The sequence below is a fragment of the Gossypium hirsutum genome, chromosome A05 (genome assembly GCF_007990345.1).
Source record: "Gossypium hirsutum isolate 1008001.06 chromosome A05, Gossypium_hirsutum_v2.1, whole genome shotgun sequence".
Lineage (NCBI taxonomy): Eukaryota > Viridiplantae > Streptophyta > Magnoliopsida > Malvales > Malvaceae > Gossypium > Gossypium hirsutum.
Window position 1 is genome coordinate 41,407,760 of NC_053428.1, and position 21,997 is coordinate 41,429,756.

General features: G+C 30.8%; 1 protein-coding gene across 1 annotated transcript; it reads right to left on the reverse strand.

Annotated features, from left to right (window-relative positions):
* Nucleotides 1-7,115: 7,115 nt before the first annotated feature.
* Nucleotides 7,116-10,790, reverse strand: LOC107897303 (dolichyl-phosphate beta-glucosyltransferase). Its single transcript, XM_016822717.2, has 10 exons — nt 10,481-10,790; nt 10,339-10,387; nt 9,758-9,864; nt 9,277-9,322; nt 8,941-9,075; nt 8,740-8,829; nt 8,533-8,664; nt 8,348-8,431; nt 8,152-8,216; nt 7,116-7,608 (listed from the first exon to the last, which is right to left on the reverse strand). Exons 1-10 carry the CDS (start codon nt 10,591-10,593, stop codon nt 7,422-7,424), a joined length of 1,008 nt encoding a protein of 335 aa, XP_016678206.2. The 5' UTR covers nt 10,594-10,790; the 3' UTR covers nt 7,116-7,421.
* Nucleotides 10,791-21,997: the final 11,207 nt, after the last annotated feature.

Sequence of the window (21,997 nt, forward strand, 5' to 3'; positions counted from 1 at the left end):
TGTACAACATACTTTCTCAAATTATTCATTTAAATAATTTAAATACCAATTTTTTTTAAACAAAATTTTGGAAACTAAAAATCACAGCCGAATTTTACAACCTAGCTCTGATACCACTAAATGTAACACCCTAAACCCGAAAATTTATGATCGAATCTAGAAGTGTCACAATGTAGGGATTTTAAAAATAGAGTTTTCTTCTCAGAACATTCACATTTCTAATTGAAAACACCGTTTAATTAACCCATTTGCTAAATCTTATTACAACGAAAGCCTTACACAATTAAAATTTAAAAATGCGGTTGTATTTTAGAAAAAATCTTTGCTTGCGTATAGGTTATCATTTTTAGAGGAAAACATTTTGTTTAAACATGCAGTTTAACAACATTTAAATCCAAATCCAACAGTTATAAAACCCATAAAAAAAGTCCAGAAAGTCTCAGAAAATTACAACTCTCAGAATAAAACAAAAATCATAATTAAACCATAAATTAAAATCTTTAACTAGATTACGGTCGCGTGGTCACCACTGAGTCTCCGCCGCACCGATCTACCTAGTCTATGGGTTACCTGAACAAAACAAACAACAGATGTGAGTTTATGTAAACTCAGTATGTAACCCACAAAATTAAGCATACATGCATACAGATTTAGATACATAATCAAAAGCAGATATAGCTTTAGATTCAGAATCAGATCCAGATTCATATTATAGATACAGATATGCATAAATCCTACCCCATCCTCTACACACCATCTTCGTCCATCCCATCACACCATGTGAGGTTTAAAACACTCATCCATCCCTACGCATACATGCATACAGATTTAGATACATAATCAAAAGCAGATATAGCTTTAGATTCAGAATTAGATCCAGATCCATATTATAGATACAGATATGCATAAATCCTACCCCATCCTCTACACACCATCTCCGTCCATCCCATCACACCCTGTGAGGTTTAAAACACTCATCCATCCCTACGCACCACATTGTGCCTTTAAGACACATATTAGAATATATATGCAGCAAAGCTACCAGAATATAGGCGATTCATGTCGATCAGTAAACTTCTTCCATACATAAAAATCCCTACCCCAATAACAGATACAGAAATCAGATGTAGATATAACATACTTAACATGCTTTATACAAATAACAGATACGCATACATCAATATAATCAGGCATGCATTTAGTATTCTACGCAGATTAATCTATTAAAATATTCCATACAAATTAGGGTTTAGTTAGCCCTTACCAACCCTACAGTAAGCCCACAGTCGATCGTAGCGACTCATGCGACCCTGGGAAAAATTTCAGAATTATGGGCCCACACGCCCATGTGGCTTGCCCGTGTGGGGCAACAGGCGCCCAGATTGGCCCTTGCCCGTGTGGCCCACACGGCTTGGCCTAAAATCTACACTCCTATGTGACATGCTCGTATGGGCCCACACGCCCAACTTGGCCTAGCCCGTGTAGCCTACACGGCCACATTCGAGCCACCACACGATCGTGTACTACGTACAGCCATGTCTTCGTCGACCACATGGTCGTGTCTCACACACGCCCATGTGACGTCAATAGATTCATTTTTTTGACTTTTTTTGAAGTTTCGTTTTTCGTTTCAGGTACACATCTGGTATCGATTTGATGCCACAGCAAATACAAACCCTTCAGAACCTAGAAATCGACATACCAATGCTCAAAATTAAACTTAACCTACGATTAAACCGTAACTACAAAGCTAACAACAATTAGAACAAGTGTTCATCACTTACCCGAACACCTCGAACGATTTTTGAACTACGATTCCGCATGAGGAGAGTCTCGTTCTACTCGATTTCTTGCTGTCAAAATAGAAAATAAGGCTTCAATCGGTAATTTGGAAAACGAATGCTTTTAACACTTACTAGAATCCCACTTACCGAATACCCAAGGAAAATGGAGTAGCAACCAGCAAAATTGCCGACAAATCGAAACAAACAGAAAAAAGAATCAAAAGGAAAAAAAACGACAGGTTTGGGGAAAACTTAGTGAAACTAACGTCAGATTTTTCTTTTCTGGAAAGAGATAATTTTTTTGAAAAACAATGGATAAAAATAAAAATATCCCCAAGTCCCTAATTTTACTCCCACTAACCCACTAACTTATAGCTTCCTCAAAAATCCAACTCCACCGAAACTCTTTAACAGATATTCAAGCAAAAGTTAACACCCTTGCTAACATAGGGATTTGAACACAGAACCTCAACACATTAACTCCCTTACCACCCGAATCAGCGGGCTCATTCTAATATGAATTCACAGGCAATTAAGTAAAAGCCCACTGAACAGGGATAAGGCTCGGATTTAAAAATAACCAAAATTTGCCAAAGGTGAGACTTGAACCCAAGACCTCTCACACACTCCCAGAACACTTAACCACTAAAGCAGATACACATTTATGTCAAAATTATATAGAATTAGAAATAAGAAAATTAGGGCATTACAGGGACTTGACGAGTAAGCAACGCAATATCCAATGATTTTGATGAAGACGATGGATTAAAGGCTTGATTGCAAAAATACAAGAATTCAAAGAATTTCCTACAACAAGGTTTTGAGATCAAGTTGTAATAGGGGGTTTTATGTGAAAATAAGAGTAGGGGTATGGTTTTTATTTTCTAAAATAACAAATAAGAGTTTTAGTTGAATTAGAGAGTCTTTTAGAGAGTTGGGTAAAGTAGGATAGCCAATGCAAATTGGGTCTTTTAGAAATGGGGAAAAAAACTAAGAAATAGTGCAATTTAGGAGGATTAAACCTTGGTTCACTATACTTTCTACCAAACTCTTAACCATTAGACTAGAATTCAATTCATGATAATTTTCTAATAATCTAACCTCTTATTGTTTGGGATGTTATAGTAGGGTTTGGGGTTTTTAGGGTTAGGTTTTTAAATTTGTAAAGTAGGGTTATTTGGATTTTATGGGTTTAGGGTTTTTTTTACCTTTTTTAGTTTATTATATATAATTTATTTTAATAATTTTTTGAGATATTAAATAATAATTATTTAATTTGAAATTTAAAAACATCATATTTACACCAATAGTATATTCAAATTGAAATTTTTAATTCGATTTATAATCGAAACTCGAATTACTCGACAGGGAAGAAAGCTGTATAATTTATTGATTTGTATTGTATGGAAAAAAAGCCTGAACCTATCTATTCAAAAATAATGCACTGGAATAAATAATTTATTGAAAAATCGAATTAAACTAAGATTAAAAAGAAAAAAAATTAATAACTAATATTTCATCCCTGGCGATTAGTCTGAGTTTCGATTATGAATCGAATTGAATTTTTAAATTCTAATATATAATTGGTGTAAATACGATATTTTTAATTTCGAATCAAATAATTATTATTTAACATCTAAAAAATTATTAAAAAATAAAAACTATATAATAAACTTTAAAAAGTAAAAAAAAAACCCTTAAACCCATAAAATCCAAATAACCTTACTTTACAAACTCAAAACTCTAACCCTAAAAATTACAATCCTATTTTAAAAAACCCTAACCTTTGAAAAAATCAGGGGCAAAGTGCCTCCAATTGGAAGCTATTTAAACTGATTTGGCAGAAAATGCTTTAGTTTCTGTAAATCACTATTAAAAATTAGTATAATCCTGTAATTTTATTAAAAAAAGAACTGACTATTCACGTAATTTTCTGTTTTTGGCATTTTTGAGTAAATTAGTCTAAAACATGAGCTGCTGTAGCTAAGCCGTGCAAATGTGCTTAGCTTATTTCCTGACACGTGTTTTTGACTTTAACACCATCGACCTTAATCCAACGGCCTATCTTCATTCAAGGCACGTTTTAGTGCAAATCAGCGGCTAATATTAGCCATGAGCACTAACTAAAGATTTTGGTTTATTTGCAAACCATCACCTCATCTTTTATTGGTTCAATTCCGATTATAAGCTCCAGATTTCCCAAACCTTCTATTTTTAAACCTTTTGCGAATTACGTATTTGACTCTCAATTCATCGTTATTCTTTAGTGTTATACAATTAAAGAAAAAGAAGTGAGGGAGGGAGGGAGAGGAATGAAAGAGAAAGAGAGAGGGAAAGCGAAAAGAGAAAAGAGAGAAGAGAGAAGGAAAATTAAGGAAAGAAAAAATATTGGTAAAACTATGTCCTGGTCCCTCTCAATTTCTATATTGAGCAAATTGACCCCTCAAAAAAAGGAACTATTTTGAAAGTGAGACAACGTGCACTTTTTGTTAATATATACTACTTTTAATTGGTATAATAATAAATTTAACTTTAATATTTACAAATTATGTCATTTTGGTCCTAATTCTAAAAAAATCAACAAATCTAGCTCTCATTGGATATCAACAACTTTAGAATCAGGACCTTATTGATTGAATATGTTAGAATTAAGACAAAATTGACAAAATGTTTAAACATTAAGAGCTATTATGCCAAGAAATTTTTTTGTGTGCATATTTCAAGATGTATATGTATATGTATAATGCTTATATTATTTATTTTTAATTTTATATCGTGTTTTAATTATTATTTTTAAATTAATTTTTGCGTCCATCATTTCAATTCATTCCATATTTTACATAATTTGTCATAATGGTTTGCATTTAACACAAAATCATTTATGTAATATATTAAAATATAAAAAATTGATAGAATTAAAATATCATCCATATCCATTATGGTTTATGGAGACAATTTTTTTTAATGTTCATGGTTGACTTTACCGACCAAATCAATTCACAAATAGATTTGCACATTCATTCATAGACTGATTTATGTTTTGTACTCTATCAATTTGCAAAATTTTATTTTGTTTATTTCTATGGAATAATATTTGATGCGTCAAGTCTCACACACTATCATTGAATAATAACATGATTTTTCATTATTAAATATAAATAAAAAAATTGTGGAGAACTTATAGTAAAGACAAATAATTCTATTTAAACATAATTAAATACTAATTAACTATAACTATTATAAATAAATATAAAAAATCTCATATTTAGAGTTTAAGGTCTCAAATTTATGATTTTAGTATTTATTTATAATTAGTTATTATTTTATCATGTTTAAATAAACTTATTAATATTTATTTGTAAGTCCTCCATTATCTTTTTTTGTTTTATTCAATGATGAGATATCAAGTTATTGTCTATTGACGGTGCATGCAATCAATGCACTGATGGTACATCAAATATTCTTTTTATTTTTAAATGATATATTAAAAATTTTAATCTAACTACTAAAAAAAAACAGATTATTTTTTATTTTAATGTTTAAATGATTCATGTAGACTTACCTTATTTTATGAATCTATTTAAAATTTTACCTAGTTCTGAATTATTATATATTTAATCTTATAGTTGAAAATAATTTAATAAAATTTAATTGAAACTTAATAAGTATTAAATAAATTATATATTTTTTAAATCCCTGGCGTGAGCGGGGTGGAAATGCTAGTATCAAATGCAATTTGATTACAGACCTAAAGAAATATTATTTCAAGTTATTATGTATAAAAATAGGAAAATATTCCTGAATACTCCATGAATTTAGTAAAAGTAATATACTAAAAATGTTTTCTTTAAATGGAAAACAAATAATCATCATTCTATTCAGTTATTCTAATATATAAGATTAATTATTTTGTACATTATAAATGAAATAAAAAAAAGTTTATGATATATCGATAGGTGTGACGGTAGACGTTTCTTTTGGAAGTATTTAAATTGAGTTTAAATTTTAAAAAATAAAAATTATTATTATTGAGAAGGCTTTAACTTATTTTTAAATCGTAAAACAAATAAAAAATTGTATGTGATTATACCAATAAAAAATTATTATCAAGTTAAATGTTGCCATGTATCTTCATAATATATTGAAAATGAAAAAAAAATTAAACAATTTCATTATAAGTTCTAGTTATATTTACTTTTTTTAACACAATGTTTAAAATTATCTATAGCCCCTTCCAAACCCATAAATAAAAAAATAATGCGCTTTAATATACTCGAACTTATGTCCCACTACATTGACAATAATATTCATACTAATTAAACTAAGATTTAATTCACAACTTATTTTTTTTGTGAAATTTTTTTTAATATTAGATGGGATAATTATTTTAGAAAATTTATTTGATGCACTATTTCAAAACTAAAAGAACTATAAAAGTGAAACATATACATATACTATATATACAACTAACATCATGTGGAAGTGAGAAACATGTTGCGAGTTTCCAATGGCAGCTTTCACTTCAGAAACGTCATTGTTAAGTTTTGTTTTTTATGAGGTAAGCAAATTGTTCTTCCATTTCTCGTGTTTGTCACGTTCTTCCACAATCTGCTCAATTCATTCAAGTATTTTATTCTTTTTAATCATCTTTTACAATTTCTCCATGCCATTTGCATTTTCTTTCTAAAAAAGATCGGGCTAAATTCTCTAATAACATATTTAAAATATTATTTTTATATATTATATAAAAATTATTATTAAATACTAGCTTATTTTATGAATAATTTGTACTCAAAACACGACCTATTTAACTCCCCAACTTACCAGGGCAGTACCAGCCTAGTACGCTTAGATTTGCTTGAAAATCAATAATAAAATGGTAAAACGAAGGTACATACCTACACATAAATCTAAAATTATTTGAATCACCCCGGTTAAATCAAAAACTGATCAAAATATCACTTTAGAGAAAGATATTTAACGTGTTAACTCAAGAATTGAATCTGACAAAAACTAGTTGAACTAAACGAATAAACCAGATTTTTAATTTTTTTATGATTTATTTAATTAAACTGATTTATCCGATGAACTAGTGTCCTAATCATCCTATCTGATTCCGGAAACCTTCCTAATCTCTAGTAGAGTATCAGGCTCAGCTGCATATGATTACAGTTAGTTGTCCTGGATTGAGATTTGAGACACACCTGTCCATGGCCCACATTCACTCACGCGAGTGAATATGCATTCAGCGTAGGCACATTTAATATTCTTCAACATATCTCATATTTATGTCCAAATATGAATACTTTCAAAAATTAGAGGTCAGAGAAATGTAGGGAATATTAAACTGTATTTTTTTCGTAAAAACTGTAATGAAGTACTTACCCAGGAAATAAGTTCGTGATTCGATCATCAAACTGTTAAAAAAAATGTTACCTCAACTAATACTACAACTGTAAAATACAGCATATTCCAGCCGCGGATTCCAGAAAGAACAAGCTCCGATAAACTGGTTTCATCTGATTGTAACAAGTGTTTTCCCAAAGAACGTATAAGAAAAACCTAAGGTTCTCGAATCTGCACTGCACCGTGTGTAATTTTTCATCTTTGCTCAATTGATCAGAGAAAATCCTGACATCAGGAGTTAATTTTCCAGATTCGAGTTCTGTATCCTACGGACATGAGGGCAAGCTCCCAAAGCATGTTTGGTATACTCAATGGATTTACCTTGGATCCTGGAATTTCGGACCAGTTTACAGATATCTCCAGCATTGGAATACCAAACCATTTGCAAAGGAAAACTATTTCAACATCGAAACACCACCTGCACATATATTTCATGACTGATTCAGTTACAGAGTTTTTCATAGGGGATCAGAGCAAGGACCAATAGAGAATTGAAAACAAAGTCAGTCCAAAGTGTGTTCAAAATGAGGGACATGAATCTTTCAGGTTTCAATGGAAAGAGAATTGAAATTTTCTATACAAATTTACTTGGCAAATCTTTCAGAACAGTGGATATACGGAAGGATGAAACTAACTTGAATATGAATACCTATTACTAAAAAGATGACTTAATTCCCTTTGTCCATTATTTCTTTCACAACAACTAAAGAACCGAATTTCCATTACGAGTTCACCTCCATCCACTACTTTTTAATCTTCTATTGTCTATTTCTCCTTACTAGATGTTTATCTGTAAACAGGAAACACAGAAAAGTACCAGAATATTCAATGCAAAAATGAGCATGTCGATGGCAGGACAGTGATCTAAGCATGTAGTTTAGATTTGCTTTGATGTCTTAATGACAGGATAAGCAAGTAGTAATGCTTAAGGATAGGTGTTCAATAGTGTCTCTGAGATCACCTTTTCAACCGGATATTGGTAAAAAGCTTCCTTGCTGCAGACCTAGTAAACATCTTAAAACCACACTGCATTTTATGAAGAAACTCCAGATCAGGAAAATGTTTATAGAGAATTCAATATATTATGTTAGTAACATAGAAGATATGCTTCTTGGGCCAAAAAAATAAACAGAAACCCTTACAATGAAGTAACATACCTGCGTATCGCGGATTCCAGGACCAGCAGCCAAGAGAACCACAAGATGAAAACCCTTCATCAAAAAATTGCGATACCACTTTCTCTAAAAATAGAAGATTTAACAAATTCAACAAGAAGAACTCTGCAACTTAGAAATGACAATCAAAGTAAGATTAAATAGCAAGCATCGTAAGTAAACTTAACCGTAGCTAGAGCTTTCTCCTCAAGATGGGCACGAGATCCAAATGCAACTATTGGGATATCAGAAATTCTAAAAGTTGCCTCTCCGGCTGCTGAATCACCAGGGTGATAATCTTTTCTCGCAATTGCATGGATCTGAAGTGCAAAAAATTAGATAATCTTTATCACACAGTATGTCTTCAATGACTGTAGTCAGAGTCTTTTACAAACCTGGTTTTCAAGTTTTTCTAGGTCAGTAACCTTGGTAGCCCCATCGGCATCTAGCATTAGAAGTAATTCACCACGTGAATGTAGCATTCCCTGTTTTACAATGCTTTCACAGCGGTAAAGAGCTTCAGTCCATTGTTATCGTGCAGGAGGCATCAGAAAGTGTTTGTGAATATCCAAACGAATGGTTTAGGTTAGACTCACTTTTCTTATTGCTTCTCCTTTTCCATGGTTTTTACCAAGAAGGATAACCCTTACATTGTCTACGCCATACTTCTTTACAAAGTCAAAAGCTACTCTTTTTGTTCCATCCTTACTTCCATCATCAACAATCACTACCTGCATCTCATGCAAGTAAGAGACATGCAGACATCCACTAAAACATTTAAATGGTACAATTTTTTCAAAAAGAATGGTTATTCTACCCTGAGGTAATGAGCCAGAAACACAATTGACCTATTTCATGATAGGATGCCAAACATTATAGATTTGACAAACCAAATTAGCTGTTTCATTTAATAGATGAAACAAGAAAGGTACCTCATAAGAAAAGGACTTATCATTTGCTGCCCGTTGTTGAAGATAACTACAAAGTAACAACAGGAAATGATTACTATTCAACATCATAACCTATTCAGAGAAAAAGTGGATATAGTTTTAAATTACTTGATTGAAACACATGTAAGAAACAATATTTTTAATCCCGAAAACAATAAGGCAATGGTTAATCAAAGCTATACAGAGAGAGAACAAAGAGTTAAAAGGAAGAAAAATTCATTGATTTTATTGTTATGTTGAGTGAAACTAAAATCAATCAACTCAATTAACCATGAATTTTCATGTCTACTTTTGTTGCCCCGTTTTTTGGGGAAGATATCATTTTGACATGTTGGCATTTCAAGATATTATTAACTATTGAAGATATACATCCTGCAATTTTTCATGTGTAAAAGCTATTTATGTTGTCACAAACCATTGAACTGAAGACGTAAGGGATTTAGAAAAATAAGCATCAACTTACTTCATTGTTTCATTGAGGGTACCAGGAAGCCTATACTCTTCATTGTAAGCTGGAATTATCAAAGACAAGTATTTCTCCGCTGGGTCAACAATATCAGGAAAAGGAACCTAGAGGTAAAAGATGAAGCCAGCAAATTCTTAGTATCTCTACCCACTTCATATATATCATTATCCCACAAATAATCAAATTAAAAAATAGGAATCTCATATTAATCAAAATGAATTCAGATACGGTGTTATGAAATTTTAATTGGTATCACTAGTTCTTGCATATATGCATAACATAGATTTCTTCACATAACATATATCTATATATATAAATTCTAATCCTTTTACTTCTATTCACTTGTTGGATTAAAATAAAAGGAATTATAAGGACAAGTACTACTTTCAAGAACTTAATTAGAATTCATAACTATTTGGTTAAATTTAGCTTCTCAAAGTAGACTTTTCCGTTAATTTCCAAACCAGGATCAAAGGAAAACAAAAAGAATCGAAGTTTGACAATTTCTCGGCAACCAAACAAGCGATTAAAGAGAATTATCCAAATAAAAATAAAATAATAGGTGAAAGTAATTTTACCTGTTTCAATGATTCTGGATCCTCAAACATCGCCGGCGCTTCAACATGACTGAATCGAAAAAAAAAGTATAAATTAAAACAATATCAGAAAATTATATCAGAAATGAAACCGAAAAAAAAAATTAGGGTTACAGAGGAGTACGCGTTATTGTGACGTCTCCTGTAGGCTTCCAGAACGATTACAGAAACGAAACCTAAAAGAAAGATTAGAAGCAAAGACGCCAAAAACTCCAGCGTCGTCAATAAAACCCCCATTTCCCCCTTTTTTTTTGGGTATTTTTCTTTTTTATCCCAAGCTTTTAGCTGTTGTGGTGGGTGGAGGTAAGATTTAACAGTGATATTTCTAGTTTTCTTCAGCGAGGACGGAAATTGGGTCGTTAGATTAGCCTCTTTACCTCGCGGTCATGGGTTCGAACCTCAAACATGGAGCTTCGAATTCAAGATATGTATTTCTTCTGTTGTTTTTAAATAAGGAAGGTGTTTTCATGTGTCTTTTCAGGGCCCCTTGGTATTTCTTGTCCTATTAAATTTTAATAGGATCATTATTAAAAATAATTTTAATAATAAATAATAAATAATTTAATTATATTTTAATATAATTATTATTAAATATAATTTAATAAAAATAATTTAATAATATTTTTAATATAATTATTTTATATTAAAATATTTTATTTTTATATTTTTTAAGTCCAAATTTTAAAAGATTAATTTGAAAATTAATTTTTTATTCAATGTTATATGGAATAATCATTATTTGGTGATACCAAAAAATAGTTATTACGAGAAGACAAATAATAGGGAAGTAATGATCATTTTATTGAATGAGTATTATGTTCAATCAAATAATAGAATAGTTTAACACTCAATAAATAAGGGGGAATGCTATTTCATTCTCCCCAACCAAACAAATCTTAGATCAACTTTTTGATTCAATAAGCAATATGATATATATATATATATAAATTTTAATTTAATGAATTATAAATATGAAATTTTGATTGTAATTAAAATTTTAATTTTGATTCATTCACGCGCATTTAAAGAAATAAATAAATGATTTTCTTTATATTAGATAAGGATAAACTACAACATTAATCACTTAACTATATACAAGTTTTCATTTTAATCACTAAACAATAAAAAATTATAATTTAATCACTAAAATTTTTAAAATTATTTTTTTAATCACTCATTCCTTAACTCTTAACGGAATGGTAATGTGGCACAGACTAAAATAAATTTAATCCACCAAAATATGCCATGTAGATTTTATAAGTTCCACATAGTTTCTTTGTTAAATGAAATGGTACATTTTACATCAATAAAAATCATCTTTTCAACTTCTTTCTTTTTTACCCTATATCTGCTCTCCTCAAAGCAAATTGGAAAGTTAAACTACATCCAGAATAGTGAAAGATTGATAAAAGAATAATAGAGCCTAAAAAAAACAAACTAGAATGGAAATTTATAATATTAATCTAAAATTTGATTTGGCTTAAATCAATAAAAAACTTCTTCTACGGCTTCTTTACAAATTTTCTAAATGAGCATTAATTGTAATGGCTTAAATTCAAGGTTATCGGAACAATGGTTTCGTAACCATAGATCCGATTTAAAGAGAAATTTATTTCAATATTTTTGCTTGAAAATTGATATGATAGGAAAATCGTATGAAAATATTGATAGAAAAATTTTACCAATTTAGTGATTAGATAGAAAAAGAAATTATTGAAGAAATTGGGTAAAAACAAGGTATCGAGACCTCTTTCTCGTAAAACCGAGTCAAAAATAATTTTATAAATATTTATGAAATGTTATTAATGTGGTATTAAAATTTCGTTAGGAAATTTTAATGTTTGGGTAGTCAATTAAATAAAAAGGACTAAATTGTAATAGGTGTAAAAGTTGCTAGAGTGATTAAATAGCTTAAGAGTCTAATGAGAAAGGATTTAAAAGGAATTAGACCCAAAAGTTATTTGGGCTGGACGGCAAGGGTATGAAATCAGCAGAAAAATTGATAAATTAAGGGTAAAATTGGAATATTGCAAAATTAACTAAATAAAGCTAGGACTAAATAGTAAATATCTAGATTTCTCTTCATTTTTGCACCAAGTGAGTTAATCCTTGCCTTTTTCATAATTTTTGTGTTTCTAAGACTTTTACAACTAGGTCCTACTATTAAATTCATTAGTTTTTGATTTCATGGATGAAATTGAAAGTCACCATGGTTGAGTGCTGTAATTTTATGATGAAATAGAATTAAATTAAAGCTTTAATTTGTTTATGAGATGATTTTATTAGGTAATTTCAATAGAAATTGATTTTTAGGACCTAATTGTGAAAATGCTTGGAATTAAAGTCTATTGCTGAAATTCTGATTCCTAAAGGTTGTAGACTAGTTTAAGATGATAGAATAAAATGTTAATTAAGAAAAATCAGCTCAATTGAGAGGCTAATTGAGTAGGGACGAAATTATCATTTATTAAGAGTTTAGGGGAAAAATGGTAATAAACAGCTTGCACAAAAACAGTTTGGACAACAGCAGTAGACTAACTTTGAAAAATCACCATAAATTTTAAAAATTGAATTAGAAGATGAAAATAAAATGGAATTAAAGATTATTGAGTCTAGTTTCTCATAGAATAAATAGTGTAAGCAATGGATTTGTAAATTTTGAGATATAATGAATTTTGTGAGACAATGTCAGAATGAATTCGGGTTCCCCTGTTCTGACTTTGAAAAATCATAAAAAAATTTAAGAAAAACAATTATGGGCGTAAATTTATATGTCTAGAATCCTTAATGAGTCTATTTGTAATAGAAACAAACGAGAACATTATTTGAATTCTGTATGAAGAGATAATTAATTTTTAGTGAAGAAGGGTCAGAACTGTCGACAGCAGAACAGGGGTGATTTTAAAGAATAAACTGTACTTATTGGCTAAACCAAAAATTCTGAAAATTTTATGGTAAAAAGATATATGAGTCTAGTTTCAGGGAAAATTAATGGATCTTAATTTGGAGTACCGTAGCTCAAGTTATAAATAATTTAGTGACTATGACTCAAGTAGACAGCTTTGAATGAACTATAAATAATATTTGAATTATAGAGAATGTTGCATATGAACATGAAATGTATTAAATTGATAATTAAATTATTTATTTAGATCCGGAAGATTCAAATACGAAGTTAGATCGAGGAAAGGAAAAAGTTCGGGATTAGTAGATTTTTACTGTTTACAAACAAGTATCAAGGTAAGTTCGTGTAACTTGAATTATATTCTTAAATGCTTGAGATTGTATGTTTTTTATATGAATATGATTTGAATGTTCATTATATGGAAATTTATGAAACATTGATATATTTGATAAAATGGGAAGAAATCTCGTTTGAATGAAAGGAAAATTCGATGGATCTCTGAAAAGGAATTGACGGTAAAAAGGATCTAGCCCGGACGGGTGATCTATCCTGATATAGCCCTCCCGAAGAATATGTGTAAAATGGATTTAGCCCGGACGGGTAATCCGAGTTAGGGTCTGAATTTAGCCTGGATTGGTAATTCAGATCCAAGCTCATTAGAGTAATTGTCGTTGCAGGGGATTTAGCCTGGACTGGTAATCCCGACAATACTCTATGAGTTTATATTGCAGGGGATTTAGCCTGGACTGGTAATCCCGCTGCAAGGTTGAGGTTCGCGGGAGTGTGCTCTCTGAAATGGATATGTGCGCACATGAATAAGAATTGACGGACCCGGAATTGTACAATAAATGTGTACCTCTGAAAATCTATCGAAATTCCGATAAATTCAACGGGATAAATATGGAAAAATAGCAAGGAAATGGAAATCATGGTATTGACGAGCTCATCAATCATGGTATATATATTATTGATACATGGAAATTATTGTACTAACTTGAATGTTGAGTTTGTGCATGTTAGGGTAATAATGCATTGAATGGATATATGAATGTTTATTATATTGTATTGAAAATATTAGGTAAGTATAATTCTTGTTACATGAGCTTACTAAGCACAAAGTGCTTACTCCGTTTCCTTTTTCCCTGTTTTGTAGTGTTAAGAGCTCGGGGGTCGGATTTGGTCGGAGACACATCGCACTATCAACCTCAGGATTTCGGTATATAAAGAAACTTTATTTTGGAAATCAATGGCATGTATAAGCTAACAAAGTAAATGTTAACGTGAAATGAATGTAAAGTTAGCCATTAGTATGGTTAACAAACCTGGTTTTAGATATGTGATGACGTTATCTTATAAATATGCATGAATTTTCTTGAAAATATGTTAAATTGATTTGGTTGATGTGGATTGGTCTCGATTTAATATTGCAGGGAAGGTTAGATATTTTTAAAGGGGCTATATTGAATATAAAAAAATTTTAATTCGTAAACTCCGGTAATGCCTCGTACCCTATTCCGGCAATGAATACGGGTAGGGGTATTACATTAATGGAGTTAAAGGAATCTCTCCCTCTCTTAGTCAAATGCAAAGAATTTGATGGTGAAGATTACTTACTACTAGGGACGAAGTCAGAAAAATTTTTTAGAGGGGCCGGATGAAATTTTAATTTTTTATAGTTTATATTTTTATAATTTGTAAAGGATTAAATTGAATTTTTATAATTTTAGGGGGGCCAAAGTGCAATTTTACCTTTATTAATTTAAATTCTTAAAAAATTTTAAAAGCTTAAAATGAAATTTTCCATTTTAGGGGGGGCCGGGGCCCATGCCAGCCCCCCTGGCTACGCCACTGCTTACTACATTTAATACTATAGTAATTGATATCTCCAGGTCAGCTTAGCAATGAAACTTTTGAAGGTTAAGATTTCTGATTTGGTTTAGCTGTGAATAATATAGAGGTTGGATTTAAATAATTTAAGTGAAAATTATTTAGGGTTAAAGTTTCGGATCAACTTGTGATGGGGTATGGTGGCCTAAAATTCATGAGTATCAGATTTTGGGTTTAGTTTAACTTTTCGATTAGCTTTGAAGAGAGCAAGTAGAGGGTGAAAGAGAAAGAAGCTGAAGATATTATTTTTATTCGTGCAAAATTCACTGTTTCATTAAACAAGGCAATTATGTGGAAATTATAAAATCCATATGGCATAATTAAGTGGATTAAATTTATCTTAGCTAGTGCCACGTCACCATTCCTTTAAGAATTGATGGATGAGTGACTTAAAAAAACAATCTTAAAAATTTTAGTGACAAAATTGTAATTTTTCATAGTTTAGTAATCAAAACAAAAACTTACATATAGTTGGGTGATCAATGCTGTAGTTTACCCATTAGAAATAACTATTTGTGTATGCAATATATAAAAATAAAATGATGTTATATCAATAATTGTGTTAATAATTTGTAAGAATTTGACCAAATTAAAATTTCATGTATAAAATTGTACAAAATCAAATTTTATGTATAGAATTGCACATTAAATCAAAGTTCATGAATAATTTTGATATTTATCCCATATTAAAATTAATATAAATCTTTTTAATTAATTTAACTAAGTTTATTGTTTAATTCAACCTAAATTGCTAAAAAATTTGGTAAAAAGTACCATGGAGGCCTTTGTACTAGGAGTCAAATTACATTTTGCCCTCTGTACTTAAAAAATGGAAAAACTAGTCATTATATGTTAGATCAAAGAGTAAACTGGTCATTTGTTAAAAATCTCATCTATTTCTATAGTTAAAAATTAATCCTTGCATGTCATAATGAGGTACGCGTGGTATGCCACATGTAACTATCTAATTTTTCTGCCAGCCACAACAATTTTTAATAGTAACAAATGATGAAATTTTTAATAAAATAGACCAATTTATTCTTTAGTCTAACATATAGGAATTAATTTACTTATTTTTTTTAAAAAAAGGGAAAAAATACAATCTAGCTTCTAATGCAAAGATTTCTATAGTACTTTTACCTAAAAAGCTCTTTTCAAGTCGAATTCAATTGAGATTCAACGTTTAGAACACATATTTAGTTATGGATGGATGGAGATGCAACTTGGAAAAATATGAATTGGGTTAAAATACTTCGAGTTTCTATAAAATGAACATGAGTTTGGGACGTCAAAATTTGTGATTCGGGATTATTTTTTTTTATGCTTAAGTCAATGCCATATCTTTATCAAGAGTTTGATGTATACAAAAAAAAAAAAAGTAAAGTTGGAGATGGAGAAAAGGAGCTCACAATTCCTATGGCGTTTATGCTTGGTCCTTAGGCTTTGCCCTATCATTTATTATATGTCTATATTATTAAACATTGCCTAATCTTTTTTCTTACAAATTTTATTTGTATTGTGCTTGACATCAAACATCTAGTTTTATTAATGTTCTACCTTAACAATTGTTTCTATTTAATTAGACTAAGATTGATATTTTGATTAGATAAGTATCTTGACCAATCGAAATTGATTTAAGTAATATAATTTTTATTTCTTGAGAAATTCGACTCTATCAAAAATGTAGTAGTAAATATGTGAATGTCAATTTATTTGACTTAATTGCATCTTCTAATTGATTTTATGCAAGAGTGAAATTATTCGGTGTGAATTATGTGGGAGTGAATTTATTGATTGTATCCTCTAAATTTGGACGGTAAGGAACAAAGTTTATGACCGCACATGCATGATTTTGCTAAAGACTAGAAGTTTGAATTACACAGCGTAGAATTTTGCCGCTGAAGAGCAAGGCTTTCAACTGCACAAAACGTGATTTTGCTGTTGAAGATCAAAAGGATGGACTTCACGAGGTAGGATTTTGTTATTGAAGAGCAAAAGTTTGCTACTTAGAACGAGAAGCTTACTATTGACGAAGAGAAATTTATTATTGATAAGCAAAAGTTTGTTACTAAGGAGGAGTAAACTATTGATGAGGAAAATTTTATTTACTGAGGAGAAGGATTTTATTGTTTATGATGATAAGTAGGAGTGTACGTTCAATCGAATCGAGTAAAAAAGATTCGATTTAATCAAATTCATGAGTCATATTTTATCATCCTAACTCAATTTAATTTTTTTCAAATCGAGACGAGTGAAATGAAATTCTAGTTAAGTCGAATCGAACCGAGTGAAATTGTTCAAGTTAAATTAAACATGTCAAATAAAAATATTGTTATAGTGTAACTAATTTCATGTTAGAGCACATAAATTTAAAATCATATATTTGAAGTTTTTTCAAAGTAAAATAATAAAAAAATAAGATACTTGAGTGTGATAAAATTGAATCATTAATTAGGTCCCAAAATTATTATTTTAAAAAAATTTAAAATTTAAAATTTTATATATATATATTTTAGAATTTTTTAGAATTTTTATATTTTTTTAAAAATAAAATTTGAAATTTTTATAAATATTTTAAATTTTAAAAATTATTATGAATTTTTTAGAATTATTTTGATTTTTTTTAAAGAGTGACCTATTTGCTTACTTTCAAAGTTGATGGGGATAAAAAAAGTATTTACACCAATCTGTTATTCGAATTATTCGAATCCTGAAATTCAATTCGACTTGAACTCGAAACTCGAATTGAGTTATTTGAGTTGGCTCGAATAGTTTAAATAACTCGAATAGCTTAATTTGATTAACTCAAAATTCGAATTTTTTTTTAAATTAAATTGAGTTTTGCTCACCCCTAATGATCAGATTGTTATTGAGGAGGGATTGACTACTAATGATGAGAAGTTTGTTGCGGAGGAAAAGAAGTTTATCGCTAAGGAGAAATATGTTGCTAAGAAAGAGATTTTTGTTGCTGAAGAGTAAAAGTATGAAGGATGACTATGATCAATCAAATATTAGTTAGAGATTTAGATTCCACCCCTTGTAAGTCACTTTTTATTTACAATTTTGAAATCAAAAGATTCATGAGTCAATTGATATTACTATATGCGCAAATTTACTTGTTGTACCATTATTGGTATTGATGTCAATTTTAATTACATTGTCTATAACTTCTCCAGTCACTCATAAAATGTTATATTTGTACCAAGCATTGGGGAGTCCTAGTAATCTAACTCATATTTGGGTATGAAATACTAGTAAAGAAATCCAAAGATCACGGCTCGACCATCAGATATTATTAAAGAAGACTTAGGATCCTTCCAATAAAACTCTAGTGTAATATGTAATAGCCCAATTTTGCCCGACCCAACCCAAACTAAACCAAAAACAAAGTCCATTATTAAAGTCCATTTACAAAAAAATAATGGCTCAAACACAAAAAACCCTAAGGCCCATTATCCTAAAAATGTTCAGAAACCCTAGGGTTATACACACCGCAGCCTCCACCTTTGCCTCGTCAGCGAGTTCGTCACCCAAGGTCTGACTCTTTCACCAAAATGACAAGGCGCAGCTCCCCAACGCCATGGACCTTGCCATGAACGCCTACAAAAAAGAAAAACAAAAATGCAACACACAAAGAACAATAGAAAAGAAAACGAAAATAGTAGTATATTGTAACACATTCGGCTATAAAAGGTAGAATAGCCATGTAACTTTTTAGAGAGACAATCAAACAAGAGAAATACAAAAAAGAAACTACAACAGTTTTTAAAAAATAAATGAAGGTATCACTCTCTTTTTCATTATTTTTGAATATTACACATATATATAAAAAGTGAATATGAAAGGTTCTTACCTCTACTGCCGTCGCCGGAGTCTCTTCTGGCCTAAAAGGCTACTGAACCCTTAAGGGTTCGCCTAAGGCCGCGTTGGAGGACGACTAGAAATCAAAAGGCCCTTTTTGTTGTCGAACTTTGACCAGATCTAGGGATTTTGACCCCAGATTCAGATTCCCTAGAACAAAAAGGCCTTTTTTTTGCGGTCTCCGGCCACCAGAGGCGGTGATCTCTATCTCTGATGACTGGTGGCCACGGCGGAGAACTCGCCAGGCCTTAGGGCCAGACAGAGAAGGTGGAGAGAGAAAAAAAAGCTACAACAACAACAAATCTTACCTCCCTGAAGTTGCAGTGGAGTAGATTAAAACTACAAATTCTATACCCCTAAAGTTGCAATAGGTTGGATTGAATCTACCAAAGCGAGCCTTATCTCCCTGAAGTTGTAGTGGAGCAGATTGAAGCTACGAATCTTATCTACCGTAAGTTGTGGTGGAGCAGATTGAATTTATAAATCTTATCTCCCTGAAGTTGCAGTAGAGCAAATTGAAGCTACAATTCCTATACCCCTGAAGTTGTTGTGGGTTAGAACGAAGTTACAACAACAAATCTTATTTCCTTGAAGTTGCAATACAGCAAGATTAAGTCATGATACTAAATCTTGCATTCCGAAAGTTATAGAAGTAGATGTGGTAAAGTAAAGTAACTAATGAATGTAAGGGATGAACTACATGAAAAAAGGGAGCACTAAAGAAGTTGATATTCGACAAGACCAGACAAATTTGGTCATTTTTAAAGTCTTTGCTCCATTCTCGTTACACGACAATGAGCAAAGAGGGGCAGCTGTAATAGCCCAAATTTTCCCGGCCCAACCCAAACTAAACAAAAAAAAAACTAAGTCCATTATTAAAGTCCATTTACAAAAAATAATGGCCCAAACATAAAAAAACCCTAAGGCCCACTATCTTAAAAATTTTTGGAAACCCTAGGGTTATCCGCGCCGCAACCTCTGCCTCCGCCTCGTCAGCGAGTTCGTCGCCCAAGGTCTCACTCTTTCACAAAAATGGCAAGGCGCAGCTCTCCAACGCCGTTGACCTTGCTATGGACGCCTGCAAAAAGAAAAACAAAAATGCAGCACACAAAGAACAACAAAAAAAAGAAAACTAAAATAGTAGTATACTATAACACATTCAGCTATAAAAGCCAGAATAGCCATGTAACTTTTTAGAGAGACAATAAAAAAAGAGAAATGCAAAAAAGAAACTACAACAGTTTTTAAAAAACAAACGAAGGTATTTCTCTCTTTTTCATTTTTTTTGAATATCACATATATATATATAAGGGAATACGAAAGGTTCTTACCTCTAATGCAGTCGTCGGAGTCTCCTCTGGCCTAAAAGGGTACCGAACCCCTGGGGGTTCGTCTAAGGTCGCGTCGAAGGACAACTAGAAGTCGAAAGACCCTTTTTTTATTGTCGAACTTTGACCGGATCTAGGTATTTTGACCCTAGATCTGGATTCCCTAGAGATAGGGGCAAAAAGACTTTTTTTTACGATCTCCGGCCACTGGCGGCAACCTCCGTCGCTGATGACCAATGGCCATGACGGAGAACTTGCCAGACTTTAAGGTCGGACAGGGAAAGTGGAGAGAAAAAAAAAGAGGGTTTCAATTTTTTTTTAAAAATGGTCCTGAAATGATTTTTTTGGAATTTTTTTTGGTATATATAGGGTCATTATACGATGTTGTTTGGGGCAGGTCTCAGAAGCCCCAAAATGACATCGTTTTAGACTCAAACTGAATGCTCGACCCAAATCTCCCCTAGGATTAGTGTGTTTTTGCATGAAGGGGATAATTTCCACTTTGGTCCCTCTGCTTTTCCATTTCTTTTTAATCTTATCTTATTTCCTTTTTATTAGTTTTTATTTTTATCATTTTATTTCATTCTTGTGCAATTTAGTCCCTAGACCCACTATTGATCCTCTAAGGGAGTGACACGTATATTGGGGTTGGGAAAATCATCCTTTGAGTCCCTATACTTCTCATTTTTATTTTAATTTAATCATTTTTTGTTTCTTTAAATTTGTACTTTAAATTATATCGCGTTTTCAATTTGGTCCCTTTGAGTTATTGACAATTATGTCAGATGCGACACATGTGCATTTGTTGGGATAATGTCCCTCTGAATCCTTATATTTTTATTTTTATTTAAATCCTTCATTTGGGGTTCTTCATAATTTATGCTTTAAATTTTATCACAGTTCTGATTAAGTCCTTTATTTAATTTGACGCATTTACTTTCATTTTTCTTTATTGTTTTTAGCATTTTCATTTTTGTTATTTACATTTTTGCTCTTTGAATTATGCAATTTATTTATTTTTATCAGATTCATCTTTGATTTATTTTTTATGTACTATTAATCATGTTATAATTATCATTATTATTATCATTAACTTGTGTTATCATTATTATTATAGTCGCATTATTACTATTTAATTATAGTGATCACTGTTATTTTTGCTCTTATGTTGTTATTTTACTATAATCATTTCGAATTCTTTTATATATTTATTTCTTATTTATTTTTTTGTATAATTATTTCACTTTATTCTAGCCATTATCATATTATCTCCCATGCTTAGATATATTTATTTACCTTAGCAATACGCTTAATTGCATATCAAATTAAGTGGTGTATTCGCCCTTCATGCTACGCATAAAATGTAATTAAACCCGAGACAATGTTCGTTATTTTTGGGAATTCGAGAAGTCATGCTCCTAATTTACAGGGTATGGTCTCTTCTTAGAACTAAAATAACTAAATATCCTATTTAAAACTCAAAATATACAAGACTTAGATAATAACCAAATAACGAGAATCTCTATTTTAGAGGATTCGAGATATCGTGCCCTAACTTATGGGACATGATCCTTATCTTGATTCACTCGAAATAAGAAAACTCTTTCCATAAAATTCAATTTTGTTTGCAATCATGCAAGAAGGAATCGTATTTTAAATT